The 15605-nt window shown below is 37.9% G+C and overlaps 2 protein-coding genes across 2 annotated transcripts; both read right to left on the bottom strand.

Moving 5' to 3' along the window:
* Window positions 1-1451: 1451 nt before the first annotated feature.
* On the bottom strand, window positions 1452-3535 carry LOC112178200. The gene is made up of 5 exons (XM_024316389.1): window positions 3343-3535; window positions 2404-3226; window positions 2204-2309; window positions 2081-2113; window positions 1452-1997 (listed from the first exon to the last, which is right to left on the bottom strand). The coding sequence occupies exons 1-5, from the start codon at window positions 3533-3535 to the stop codon at window positions 1452-1454; spliced, it is 1701 nt and encodes a 566-aa protein (XP_024172157.1).
* Window positions 3536-3652: 117 nt separating this feature from the next.
* LOC112178199 lies at window positions 3653-4852 on the bottom strand. Its single transcript, XM_024316388.1, has one exon. The coding sequence runs from the start codon at window positions 4850-4852 to the stop codon at window positions 3653-3655; it is 1200 nt and encodes a 399-aa protein (XP_024172156.1).
* Between the last annotated feature and the right edge of the window lie 10753 nt (window positions 4853-15605).

The raw sequence follows: 15605 nt of genomic DNA, 5'->3' as shown, positions 1-15605 counted from the left end.
GGCAACTTTCGTTTCTGTGCAGCAAATAAAACCATGAGGGAACACATTATAGAAAAAAAAATTTGAGGTGAAAAAATGAAGACTAGCAGATCCTAACCAATTCCTCCTCTAATCCAAGGTATCCCTTTCTTGATAATCTGTGATGGTACTTTCTCTTCCTCACTCGTTCACTTTGTTTTTGATGAAGTTTCTGCATATACATGTTAAGCACAATTATTGCATAAAATATGTTTCAACTCACACAGAAAATGTATACATAGAATACAACACAGCCTTATACACAATAGGAGCATACCAGCCATTCCTCACTAGTCCGTTGTTTTACAAATTCCTTCCACGGCTGTAGGCCAACATAGGAGTACTGCTTTGGTGGCTTTCTCAATTTTTTCTTCTTTCCCAAGAATGGCAGAACATACTTCCTTGTTAATGTGGTCTTGAAGTATCTCCATTTCACGCCAGCTGATGACAACACTAGTTTTCTGCTTTCAGGGGCTACTTTGAATGTATCCTATGCAACAAATGTAATATCAGGATTAGATAGCCTTACTCAAAATTATTACTTTTTCATATCAAGCTTGCAAAGAAACAATAAATGTGTACATAGGAGTACTAAAGTGTAAATAAGGATCAGTGAACACATATTTCAGCTTCCCAAGTAAATAATGATCAGTAAAAACTTATATTGTAATAAAAAAACAGAAAACACTTAGAATTTAAGAAGCATTGAGTAAACAAGAGCAGCTGAAAGTTTAATCCATTTAATCCACCTCAAACTGCAGCAAGGCAAGAAAAGTAGAGGAGTACCTGAATATCTGTCCAAATATTTGCTTTCAAATCAGGATCCACCTCAGGCCAGCTGTCCACGTTGATGGGAACCATTGTCCGCACCAACATGCCTATATATGACTGTAGAGTGTGCCGTGTTCTGCCGTTTGGATTGCCCGTGTCGCTGTATGTAACTTTAAATTTCTTCCCAACTGCTTTCTTCACCACTACCTTGTACATTGCAGCCACAGTTCGCTTCCCTCTGGTTTTTCCTTTCGCTGATTCAGTGGTCGTCATAGTTTCAGCTGATACTTGGTCATCCTTATCATCAACCACGTCATCAATGTCATTTGGACTAGCAACCTTCTCCACTTTTTTTGTTGAATCTTTGCGTTCTTTTGATTTTCCCGTCTTCTTTGAACCCATTTCTTCAAGCTATCTGATCACAATGCACCAACAAAGTGTTACATAATGCAAACAGCAGAGAAGCAATCAGATTATAGTTCTAAACAAAACATGGAGGCAATTAAAAGAAAATAGATTCAATAGAGTCGAATTAAAAGATAATTAAAATAAGGAACCGGATACATAACAGAATTGATGCATATAAGCAATAGCATAGTGTTCAACTAAAATACATCACACAATAATATAAGCCACTTATATTACAACACAAACAAAATCTACTAATGCTCTCTTGGAGTAGTGAACTGGTTGACCCAAAACCCCTCAACATTCTCTCTTAGATAAGTGGCATCAGCCTCATTCTCGTCTTCATTACAAGCGGGTATTTCAGCACAAAATGGTTGATGTTCCAAGGTGGTGTCCCCTAGATCATCATCATAGAGACAATCCCGATAGTCTCTATTTGGGGTGGTTAGTACAACGGACCAACGGGAATCAAGTGGATCTTCCACAAAAAATACTTGCTTCACTTGACCAGCAGAAGCAAACTTGTCTTTTTTATGGCCTTCATGATTAAGATCAACAAGTGTAAAACCAAACTCATCTTGTTTGATTCCTTTTTCATTCGCTGCCCATTTACACAGAAACAATGGGGCTTTGAAAGCATGATAGTCAAGCTCCCATATCTCTTCGATAACCCCATAAAAAGTCATATCACTCTCCACCGGATTTTTATCCTTAGCGCCAGACACCTGCATCGTCTTTGCCAATAAGGAAACCCCACTATTTTGGACGGCTCTTGCCTCATCTCGCAGCTTTGTGAAGTGCTTAACTCCATTATAAATATAACCTTCATAAGTAAACACTCTGAAACTCGGTTTTCAGCTAGCCACCTAATTGTTTCTGAAACCTTATTACGATTTTCCTTCATTTCAGCTAAAACCTGATTATAAAACAGCCATATGAAGTTACTTGAGTATTTAACTATATTTGATTCTTATATAACTTAGCATTGAACACAATAGGTACTGACCTTGGATTGAAACCAATCTGCAAAAGTACGATTGTGCTCACTTAATAGCCATTGTTTACTCTTATTTTTCCCCCCGTACAACTGCTCCACAATCTTTCTATGTGCCCTATCCACATAAAAAATAATAAAAACGGATGTGAAAATGTTTGAGCCTAGCTTAATTTAGATTTACGATAAAAATAAAAGTTGATAGTACTTACTTCTTATACGGATCCACCTCAGCATTATTGGATAGGACATGAAGATGTGCCTGGTCTCTCTCTTTCTCATCTATGGACTTTAGTTTTGCAATAGAAAGTGGTCCACACAACTTACTTGAATCCTTAGGAACTCCAATTGGATCACAATGGTGAACAAACTCGGAGCAAAACTCCACAGATTCTTCTCCAACATAACTCTCGGCTATACAACCTTCCGGATGAAAACGGTTGCGAACATACCCCTTCAAAACTTTCATGAACCGTTCAAAAGGGTACATCCATCTATAGAAAACAGGCCCACATAATCGCACTTCTCTAACTAGATGCACAGTGAGATGAACCATTATGTCGAAAAAGGAGGGAGGAAATATCTTCTCTAGCTCACACAAGGTCAAAACCAAATCAGATTGCAACTTATCCAACTTCGACACATCAACCACTTTGGTGCACAAAGCATTAAAGAAGAAGCACAACCTCATTATAGATATCCGAACATGCTTGGGAAGCACCGAACGAATAGCCACCGGAAGCAATTGCTGCATTAATGTATGACAATCATGGGATTTCAATCCATACAACTTCAAATCATCCATGGATACCAAATTTTTTATCTTTGATGAATGACCATAAGGAACTTTCATAAACAAGAAAGAAGTACACATTTTTATCTTTTCTGCCCTCGACAAAGTGTAAGGGGCAGCAGGTAAATATGTTTTTTTCTCCCCAATATCCGGACCCAAATCAAGTCTAACACCCATGTCAACCATATCTAAGCGGGCAGCCACACTATCTTTTGTTTTAGAAGGCATATTTAGTAGTGTACCTATCACACTCTCACAAACATTCTTCTCAATATGCATTACATCGAGAGCATGGCGAACATGAAGAGATTTCCAATACTCCAAGTTAAAAAAATGGATTTTTTCTTCCAAGGAGTACAGGCAGAATCTGAGTTCTTCTTCTTTTTTCCCTTTCCGTACTCATAGTTAATATCTTCTACCCTCTTTAACACATCCTCTCCGGATAACGGTGCAGGTGCAACTTCAAATTCTTGCTCATTATTAAAAGCTTTTTTCTGCCTCCGGTAAGGATGATGACGTGGCAAGTACTTGCGATGGCAGCTATAAGACATTTTCCTACTGTGGGGCAAATGTGTGGCTGAAGTTTTGTCACCACAAATTGGACATGCTTTGTATCCTTTAGTGGTGCATCCCGATAAGTTTCCATATGCGGGGAAGTCATTGATGGTTCACAATAAAACAGCTCTGAGTGAGAAATATTCTCTTCTGTGTGCGTCATAGACATCATGAACTCCTTGCCACAAACTTTGCAAATCATCAATCAAAGGCTCTAAGTAGATATCAATGTCATTTCCCGGTTGTTTCAGACCAGATATTAATAGAGATAACATCATAAACTTCCTTTTCATACATAACCACGGAGGAAGATTGTAGGTCACCAATATTACGGGCCAACAACTATACCTACTACTTAGAGAACTATGTGGATTAATACCATCAGCTGACAAAGCCAACCGAAGATTTCTTGACTCTGCAGCAAAGTCAGGCCATTTATAATCTACCAACTTCCATGCGGGAGAATCCGCTGGATGGCGCATGTGTCCATCCTTAATTCGCTTGTCCTCATGCCAATTAAGCATTTCAGCAGTGTCGGCAGATTTGAACAAGCGTTTGAATCTAGGAATTATGGGAAAATACCACAACACCTTCGCTGGTTGCCCCACTTTAACAGTTTTATCCTTCTTTAGCTTCCAACGAGACAAACCACACTTAGGACAAGTGATCTCAACGGCAAACTCTTTCCTATACAATATGCAGTCATTAGGACATGCATGAATTTTCTCATATTGCAGCCCTAAATTACTGAGAGTCTTCTTTGCCTCATATAGACTTTGAGGGAGTACATTATCTTTAGGAAGCAATGACCCAACAGTGGAAAGTAACTCAGAAAAGCAAGTATCACTCATACCGAACCTAGCTTTCAAGTTATGAAGTTGCACCAATGAATCTAACTTAGTGCGTTCACTATTTTCAAATAAAGGTCTCTTTGCATCCTCAACAAACTTATTAAACTCAAATGACTCCTCATCATAATCACCCTCATTAAAGGCTGCTTGACACATATCAACAGTTTCAGACCCAACTTGATGGTTTTGGTCTGCCCCAAAACCACCAGGCGCACTAGCACAGGAGGACAAAGAGGGTTCTCCATGCCATATCCAGCTTGTGTAGCTCAAACAAAAGCCGTAATCATACAAATGGCCCCTAATCACTTTACTAGACTTTTTTTTGAAATTTACACATCTTGAACAAGGGCAAGGAATTCTTTTACGGTTACTAGCATTTTCTTCAGCAAAAATAAAAAAATTTTCCACACCTAATTGGTACTTCAAAGTATCCCTATCTTCATTAATCCAAGATTTATCCATTGCTGAAACATCATGAAAAAGTAAATTAATTTAACCAATCAAAACTGGACAGCAAACCAAAGATGAATTACAATCGTTCAACACTTCATATACATATTCAAGACTGATTTTCAACTTGCCATACAGTTCATGCACAAATAAAAGACTCATAATCATCACTTCAAAAACTTCATACACCAATCATCAACTAAAAATTAGCTAAACACTTCATACAGTTGATAAACAAACCAAAGCAGAAGAGTTGGGTTACTAACCTGAACAGTTGGATTTCACTACTCAACACTAGTTTCGCCTTGAAGACCCGCTCTTAACCTGCTGCTCCTTCCAACCAACTTGGTATCTTACAATTTATTAAGATAACCAAGATCAGATTATTGCAATATAAAATTGAATAGGACTTTACTACAACGACATAAGATTATGAAAAAAAAAAAAACAGTCCAATGATAGTTCAGTTCATTCTTTTAAGTCATAGTGCACCTCTATATACTACTCAACATATTTATTCATTATAGGATAGATATAAGTTCCACAACCGACTATGTCTAAACTGAACAAGAACCCAATATATAGAGCTAATATGATCCAAAATACATAGATTTCAGAATCATTATGTAGTTGTAAGTTTTAAAACAAAAACAAAGAGTTGAGACCAGCTCAAGTAAAACGAGATTTGTTTGATACATTTGGTTCAACCTAATAAATGAGACATGTATTGGGTTATGGATTAAAAAAATAGTAGAGAAAGAGTAAAGGCATGTGCACACAAAACAAATACAGCAACATTATTCTGTTTATAAGGCACCAAGAATCAACATTGAATGAACACTGACCATCAACACGTGCAATGGTTGCTTCTCATTTATGCAGGCTTGACAAAGGGTTCATCCAAGTTGCCTAATGCACGCGTAATTTGAAACGGGTGAGTTAGATAAAAATATCCACAGAACACAGCAATAGGATAAGAGGAATGCAAACCATGTGAGTGACGAACCTAAAAGAAATGCAAAGTACTAAGAAGGAAAGAGAAAAAGAAAAAAATTAACTCCACAACAACAACAACAGATGAAGAAATCAAAAGCTGCAAAGGTAGGGTTGAGCTGTTAAGAGCAATAACAACATTTAAACTATAACTCCATAACTCATCTTTTAGTCCCTCACTTTAAAATTACTCCCACATTCCTTCTTCACACTTAGAGACAAAAGATGCTATGGAAACAATGCAGGTACTAAACAGCTTTAGTTCCTTACTTTGAGATTGAAAACTAATAACTTTTAACTGAAAATCCATTCAACTTCTTAATCTCCTAACCACTGTCCTTATATACAACACATATTCGGATTCGACATCAACAACAATTAAACATCGTTTGATTTGATAAGAGAAAGAGGCTTAATCCAATATCGAAAGTAACATTCCTAGTCTCTAATAATGGTCATATACAAATGAATCAGAGGAAAGAGTAGTTAACACTTGTATTGTTTAGGTGGATAGTCACTCAATACGACCAGACACACATTAAGTCTTCCTAAAGGTCCCACATATATGCAGAGGCAAACATAACACAATTCAGAAAACACACCAAAGAATCTGCAAACAAAGAGAAACGACACCTCATTTACCCCAAGGTAACATCGGATTTGCCGAAATATCACAACAAAAACCCAGAAATCTATCTAAACTCTAAACCAGCTAACATCAACTACTTGCTCAAAATTCCAATATAAAAACCCACATCGATTCAGTACCATTTAAATTTAATCTGAGCAGTACCTGAAGTGGTCGAGTTGAGAGAGAAATCCTCCAGGGAGCAACGATGTTTCGATACAGGAATCAGTTGGGCTTTTCTTCAAACTCGAGTTGCGGCCCTGTATTACCAGTCGGTCAATTTGGTACCAAATTCATAAAAGTTGGCTGCTTTGTATCTGAAGAACTTGATAAAAGTTGGACAACTTGATACTAAAACAATCATACTTACAAAGATTACTTCGTCTCCTTAAAGAGTCCAGATCTGCACCTTCGACAGTGGCCCTGTATTACCCAGTGGCCTCCCGGTCGTTCTTTGAAGCCACTAGCGCCGAATCGCTGCCGATTTCTTGCAGTTGCCGACCTTTAAATCGAGAGACTAAGACGGAACGTCGCCGTTTAGAAAAGCCTGGATGATGTCCTCCTCCTCCTCGGAGCACAATGCTTGATCGGCGTCGACATTATTGGTTTGGCAGGGGGAGGGCAACAGCGAGAGTTGATGAAGAGCAGCAGCGGACGTTGTCGTAGTGGGAGGCGCGTAAGATGAAGGACTGGATGAAGGTTAACAGTGGCCGCGAGTTCGACTGAGTCGAGTTTTGGGAGGAGCTCGAGTATGGGTTCAAAATGGAGGTCGAGACTGAGCTTAGCCTCTTAGGGTTTGAGTTTTGGTTTTGGGGTCGGGCCGGGTGCTTTTTTTTTTCTAAGTGTGAAAATTTTAAGTTTTCCTCCCCGCGTCCTTGATTTCATTAAAACACTTAGCGCGTCCACGAAAATGAGGTTGCCGCAAATTTTCAAACAAAACTTTTAACACCGGTCATTTTAAGAACCGATGTTAATGTTATACATTTAAATCGGTATTTTTCTAAAACGATGTTAACTTACTTTTTTACATCATGTGCAAGTCTAACCGATTTAAATGACGTGATGTAAATGAACAGATTTCTAGTAGTGTAATGTGGCGGCCAACGAGCCATCTGTTGCACGCCTGAAGCGTGGCAGACCTGTAATTTCAAAAGATTCAGTTCCCAGAAAGAGGAAATCAAAGGCACATCTGAATCCAAATGAAATCGCCCCTGAAGAGAATATCGGGCAAGACATTAATGTCCGATCCACAATTCATGATTCTATGAATATAGGAGAGGAAAATGACATCGGTGAGACACTAGCCCATGAAGAGGCTTAGGTACCTGAAAATAAGGAAATTTCCGTAAACTATGTGTACACCAATGAGTTGTGGGGTCGTAGAGATATGATCATAGACAATATATTCTCATTCGCAGTAGCTACTAAAATAATAAAAGGCGATGACACTGAACCTCACTCTGTTAATGAATGTAGACAGAGACATGATTGACTCAAATGGAAAGATGCAATCCAAACTGAATTAAATTCTCTGGAAAAACGCAGTGTTTTTGGACCTGTTGTCCAAACACCACCCAATGTCAAACCGGTTGGATATAAATAGGTATTTGTAAGAAAGCGTAATGAGAAAAATGAGATTGCAAGATATAAGGCGCGACTTGTTGCGCAAGGTTTTTCACAAAGGCCTAGGATAGATTATGAGGAAACATATTTTCCTGTAATGGATGCTATCACATTCCGCTATCTAATAAGTTTAGTAGTTTCGGAAAAACTTGATATGCGACTTATGGATGTGGTTACTGCATACCTATACTGTGAGTTAGATATTGATATCTACATGAAAGTCCCAGAAGGACTTAGGTTGCCTGTTGCAACTATAAAACCACGCAATATGTACTCAATCAAACTGAGACGATCCTTATATGGATTGAAGCAATCTGGACGAATTTGGTACAACCGCCTCAGTGAGTATCTACTTAAGGAAGGATGTGTCAATGATCCTCTATGTCCTTGCGTGTTCATTAAGAAATCAAATTCTGGTTTTGCAATAGTCGCAGTTTATGTCGATGACATGAATCTGATTGGAAGTTCTTCATAACTTGGAAAAACTACTGAATATTTAAAGAAAGAATTTGAAATGAAAGACCTTGGAAAAACAAGGTATTGCCTTGGGCTGCAGATTGAGCATTTGGATAGTGGGATTCTTGTCCATCAATTTGCTTATATCGAAAAATTCTGAAGAGATTTGGTATGGAAAAGTCTCACCCACTGAGTACCCCAATGGTTGTTCGGAGTCTTGACATTATGAAAGATCCATTTCGTCCAAGACAAGATGACGAAATTATCCTTGGTCCAGAAGTACCATATCTTAGTGCTATTGGTGCCCTACTTTATTTGGCACAATGTACAAGACCAGACATTGCATTTGCAGTTAATGTGTTGGCAAGATATAGCTCTGCTCCAACATCAAGCAATTGGAAAGGCATAAAAGACATTTTACACTACCTTCGTGGTACAACAGATATGAGTTTATTTTATACAAATAAATCTTTTGATAATCCCACGATTGTTGGATATGCTGATGTAGGATATCTCTCTGATCTGCATAGAGGTCACTCTCAAACAGGATATGTTTTTACTTGTGGAGACACGGCAATTTCATGGCAATCATCTAAGCAAACACTCGTGGCAATTTCCTCTAAGCATTCAAAAATAATTGCATTATATGAAGCTGGCCGAGAATGTTTTTGGTTAAGATCCATGATTCGCCATATTCAAAGTACTTGTGATTTACCTTCAGTAATTGACAATCCAACAGTCATGTATGAAGACAATGCTGCTTGTATTGCTCAGATTAAAGAAGGATTCATCAAAGGTGACAAGACTAAGCATATCGCACCAAAGTTCTTCCACACCCATGAGCTTCAAAAGAATCAAGAAATTGCAGTGAAGCAAATTCAATCATATGAAAACTTGGCTGATTTATTCACCAAATCTCTACCTAAGTGCACTTTCCAGAAGTTAGTGGAAGGGATTGAATTGAGACCACTCTCGAAGCTATCAAGCGATGCATGCAAAGATCAGGGGGAGATTTCAATCAGGGGGAGCATCAAGAAACATGCTACCTAGGTACATATGTGTGTTGTGCTCTTTTTGTCCTTCGACCAGTGTTATTTTTATCCTATTGAGTTTTTGTTACCTGGCAAGGTTTTTAACGAGGCAATAGTAAGCGCATCTAACACTATCATCAATTTGTGGACATCCAAGGGTGAGTGTTGTAAATATTAATTCTTATGTGGCTGTCCACATTATTAGTTAGGGACCTACATGTAATATCTCAATAGTCTGAACACTTATCATGTAAACTCTACCTCTATATAAGGGAGGTCTCTGAGACTGAATAACTTACTTCTCCATTTTCCCCTCATCTCTCTTTATATATTTCTTACTCTCTACAAAGTAAGTCAATACTTTATAACAGAATAAATATAATAAACTAATAAAAAAACATGCTCACCTAACAAACAATTTTTAAGAGACTATGAGAGACAAATGAATCTGACTGCTAAAAATAAATGCATAGTTTTAAATTGTTATAATTTCTGTTTTTTTATTTAATACATGTGGTTAAGATGTATTTGTCCCTCACAGTCCCTTAAAAACTGTTTTTATACTTAACTCATTAATTAAACTTTGGGAAAATGATCATTTACCCGATTTTAGGCTAAAAATTGCCCACTTGCTCCACCAACTGTTTTTTAACCCCATTTACCCAAAACACTCTAAGGGATTATTTCCCCTTTACCCAATTAATTCTTTTTTCTTTTTTTTTAAGACTTTTTTGCCCTCTCCTGCTTTCTCACTTAGAGAGAGAAGTCACCTTCCACCTTGCTGTGCTACGGTGACTAGTGGCCGGCGCGGTCTCCGGCGACCGGTGACCGTACTCCGGCGAACGGTGACCGGATTCCGGCGAACGGTGACCGGACTCCGGCGAACGGTGACCGGATTCCGACGACCGGTGACCGGATTCCAGAATCCGACTATTATTGCCCCCCAGTAATCATATTACTGCCCCCCAGTAATCATATTATTGCCTCCCAAAAATCATATTATTGACGTCCAGTGAATTGTATGAACTCCCAAAACCAAAATGAATACACTACAGGAACAATTGATTAATTTATAATCATATTACTGCCCCCAGTAATCATATTATTGCCCCCCAATACAAAGTCTAATGTTTCTACTACCTCCCAATAGACCACCAAAATGCACCTTTTTGTAGGATTCACAGATAATTTGACTTTAATACACAGAAAACAACATATAACTTATCAAAACACCACACTATAGTGATCCCTGTCCCTCATATCGAAGTCTACTGGGGGCCAATAATGTGTCTACTGCCCCCAGTAGACCATCAAACAAACCCCACAGTTACATTGCAATTCCTTCCTCATTCCTTCCTCATTCTACTGGGTTCACAGTGTACAAAAAAAAAAAAATGCTTCTGGCACCCAGAAATTGCTCTGGGCACCGGATCTGAAGGACAAGGGACGGAGGCACCGGCGCACTATTTGCTGTCTGATCGGCCGGCCGGAACTGTGAAATTGCAGGTGCAAATGGCCGGACCTTGAAGCTCCAGAATCGATTGGATTTGGGACGAGGTTGATGGTGGAGCTCATCGGCGGTGCACGTCGACTGCTTCTCCAGAAGCTTGACGACCTCTTTCGACTGGTCATTGGAGAAAGCTCTGAAGCGGATCGACGTCGTCCACGGCAAGGAGGAGAACGACGATAGCACCAGACGTGCCCGGCGAGGAGGAGCAGTTTGTCCCGATGGTTCGGGTCTCTGACAACCCGATGGACCTGGACATGTACAACCAGTGGAGATGCTCCAGTGGCACTGGAAGTTCGACGATCTGATTCGTCAGAAGCCTAGGTCGCCGGAGGCCTGGGTTGAGCATCAGTGAGAGAGAGAGAGAGAGAGAAGTCGTTGCGGTCTGGGTCGCCGGATTCGTCGAGCGTGACGGAGTTCAGTGAGAGAGAGAGAGAGAGAGATCGGTGAGGGGGGGGGGAGAGAGAGAGAGAGAGATTAAAAGGAGGGTAATTATGTCAGTAGAAGTTAGATTGGGTAAATGGGGTCAAAAAACTCTTAGTGGAGCAAGTGGGCAATTTTTTGGTTAAAATTGGGTAAGTGGTCACGACCCCTTAAACTTTCATTAAGAAGTTGTTAAACACTTAAACTTCCAATGAAGCATATTTTTATTTAGTGTAAAACCCACCACTAGGGTCAAAACTTTCTTGCATCGAACAAAATGATACCCAACTTTCAAAAGTGATCAAAATGATAACTAAATTTTTAAAAACAAATCAACTTGATACCCAACTTTCAAAAGTGATCAAAATGATACCTAAAATTTTAAAAATAAATCAATTTGATACCTCAGTTTATTTATTTTTTTAACTTCTTTGTTAAATCAAATGCAAAATCAAGCTCAAAAATTGAAGTGATTTGTGGTCAGAGGCCCATCAATCATCTATAACACAATCTTCTTCCTCTATAGAATTAAAAAAATCTTCCATTCAATTTCAATTCTACAAACAAATAAAGTTCGGATGTTTCCCAACTTCTAAAGAAGCAAAGAAACCCATTGAGAGAGAGGTGTAGAGATAGAAGAAGAAGAAGTGATAGCTAAATTTATAAGCTATTGATTTTCCTTATTCACACTTAAGATTGTCAATTGTAGCAAGAGTAAACAAGGGTCTTTCCCGCATAGGACTAAGGTTATAACTACTCAAAACAATGTCACAAAAGTGACCACTGTTCCTAGCGAACAGCAGTCGAAAACCTAATTAAAAACCTAATCTAAACTACTCAGACAATTACGAAAATTTACAGAGATATACTAGACACACAGGGTGTCTAGCATACAAAATTTGGTGATTTTTGGAACTGATTTACTATTCTAAACAAATACGAAAATATAGAGTACAGAAGCTGAAAATAACAAAAACTGGTTTTAAGATGGTTTGAAAACAATATGATGAAGATAGTTAGGGAAGATGCATCCACCCCTGACAATCACACACAAGATAATTTATTTAATTCTACTTTAATTAATCTAGATGAAGATGCTCAGGTTGGTTCGGTACGCTTGAACATAACCTATTACCCTTTCTTACTTCGTACGCTAGGCAGGAAGTGCTCTACACCTAGACAATTCCCAAGCAATGCAACCTAAAGGTATGCTTATTAGATTAAACATGCAGAGATCATTAAGGTCTAAAAGAGTTTGAGACATCACTAGGCATCGCAATAAACTTAGCGCCTTGCTAAACCTAGGACTTTGTTTACTTGATAGTGAAAACTAACAATTGCTTCTCTAGAAGGTTTGAGGAGTCCAACTATTGACACAGGCATCAAACAATCAAAGCGGTAGAATCCTAACATGTATACTAAGCGTGCACTCAAAGCATACAGGAAAGCATTCATCAATGAAAAAGTAGTAAACAAAAGTCTCATCTTGAATTGAAAGAAAATAAAATCAAAAGTCAAATAATCTTGTAGTTCATGTCTAGGGGCTTCAAGCAACCCCCTAACTAATAAAAACTAGCAAAACATAGAATAAACAAAATTAACTAAAGAAGGGGAGAGGGAGAGAGAGAGCCTTGCTGCAAGATTGATCTCCTTTTATATCCTTAGAGGTTGCCTTCATCTTTCTTGTTGTGTAGGAAATCCAAAACCTAAAAGAATTAGGGTTCACGTGCTTAGGTGGAGTTTTTCTATTGGCTCTTGAACTTGATGACTTATTCCAACCATTCACATCGCCCATTAAGTCAGAATATGATGCACAAACAGACAAACTCATCCTCAGGCTTTTTGGTGTGATTTGGGCTTCAAAACATAAATTCCCATTCAACCTCAGATTCACGCGCAGCCTGACCTCTTGTACTAAATTGGTCATAACTTCTTCTAGAAAAATGATATTGATGAGCCGTAAAAAGATCTGGAAACTAGACATCTGGAGCTTTCCATAAATATAAAGATCATCCTCTGGATCGTTCTGAGCTGGTCTCAGTGCTCTGTCGAAGTTAACTGATCTGCACAGGCAGATTTCCCAATTTTGCTTTTCAATCCCTCTTTTACTTCTTTTCTTCTTCTTTACTCCAAGATACCTATAAAACAAATAAACAAAGTAAATAACTAGAAAATACACTAAACTAACAAAGAAAGTATGAAGATTAATGCTATTAACATCGCATAAATATGCTCTTATCAAGAAGAGAATTAACAAAGTGAAATAAAAAATAATTGAAAAATAGTTTTTTGTGTAAAATATTATTATAACCCCACAAAATACTGCACCACACGTGATCAATTTTAACAAAAAATTAAACTGATGTATCAAATTAATTTGTTTTTAAAACTTTAGGTATCATTTTGATCACTTTTGAAAATTGGGTATCAAGTTGATTTGTTTTTAAAAATTTAGGTATCATTTTGATCACTTTTGAAAGTTGGGTATCATTTTGTCCGGTGCAAGAAAGTTTTGACCCTAGTGGTGGGTTTTACTCTTTTATCTAAATACTAAGAAACATACCTCCAACTTGAAAATTAATTTTATTGAATCAAATAATGATCACAACCGTTCAAAATTGCATCCCTTACAATTTTAGGAGCTACAACATACAAACTAGCTTTGGCTCTCACTATTTCTTAAGGCATGGGTAGCAAGTAAATGAGTCACCAAATTTGCTTCTCGTAGCGCATGGGCTGCTATGAATTCAGGTGAGCCGGCAATAATGCTTTATAAAATCACTCTCAAATGCTTCTAAAACTCAACCCAAACACGCACATTCTTCTTTTTACTATTTTTTAAATATCTATAACTAATTTTTATTAATTCAAAAACGTCAAAACGATTCTATAACTAGGGTAGGAGTCTTTTAGAGAGACGGAAAAACCATACACAATAGTAAAGAATTTGAAGAAGCTGAAGATATACACAACAATGCAGCATCAGAGGATGCGGCTAAAGATAGTTCCGACTCTTCTGAAATTACTAGGGCTGTCACTCGGTCGGTTCGAATCGGTTATAAGTATTACCAACTTCAAAACCAAAGCTTTCGGTTTCAAAATTGAACTACCAATTACCAACCAAAATTTTCGGTTTTTAATCATAACAATCAAATTTGGTATTTCGGTTTTCGGTATTACCAACTTTAAAACAACTAATTATTTGTAATTAAAATTATAATGAACAAAACTAGGTTCTTCAATTTTATAGTAGTAAACTTTGTACTCATCTCCTAATTATAGCTTTCTTTTGTATATATGACATCAAGTTTGAGTCATTTTCAATAAAACTAGGTTATTTAACCATTTTTGACTAGGTTACTTAAAATACATGTACTAATGTAGTAATGTTCATACTATTATGAAAAATTTTATGTTTATTTCGTAATGTAGATGTATGTGTATTGAAAACCATAGTGTATAAATTAAGCTAATATTTAGATAATCGGTAGATTCAGTATTTACCAAAACCAAACTAACTTTTTCGGTAATTTTCAATTTCGGTTAACAAAAAATCGGTGTCCTCACCTACACTCCAAGCTTCTTCCTCTACGGGGCAGGCAGACATGAAGGCGTTATGGAAGAAAATTTGGAAAGTTAATGTCCAACCGAAAGTTCGCTCTTTCGTTTGGCGACTGGTATGTGGGATTATTCCCACCAAAGAAGCTTTGAATAAGAAAATAGTCCAGCTTCCAGAGGTGGCGTGTGCGCTTTGTAAATGTGAGAGGGAAATTGATTTGCATTTATTCAAGGAGTGTTCAGTGGTAGCTTGCTTCTGGCTTCATAGCTCACTGGGTTTACATGCTCGTAATTACCAGACACCTTCTAGTTGTGCATGGATTATGGACATGGTGGATGTACTCCCCATGCAACAAGTTTGCACTTTTTTCATGGCTCTTTGGACTATATGGGTTGAGAGAAATCAAAGTGTTTGGAATGGGACCACATTCAATCTGATGCATGCATCTGCATGGTCAACTAGGCTGTTGTTGGAATACCAACGTCTGCACCCTTTACAAGAGGCCAAGGTGAAAGGGAGAAGGGAACAAACTAAGTGGGTCTTCC

The sequence above is a fragment of the Rosa chinensis genome, chromosome 7, assembly GCF_002994745.2.
Source record: "Rosa chinensis cultivar Old Blush chromosome 7, RchiOBHm-V2, whole genome shotgun sequence".
In the NCBI taxonomy this organism is placed as follows: domain Eukaryota; kingdom Viridiplantae; phylum Streptophyta; class Magnoliopsida; order Rosales; family Rosaceae; genus Rosa; species Rosa chinensis.
The sequence above is the reverse complement of the archived record's forward strand: the minus strand, read 5'-3'. Positions and strand labels throughout refer to the sequence as shown.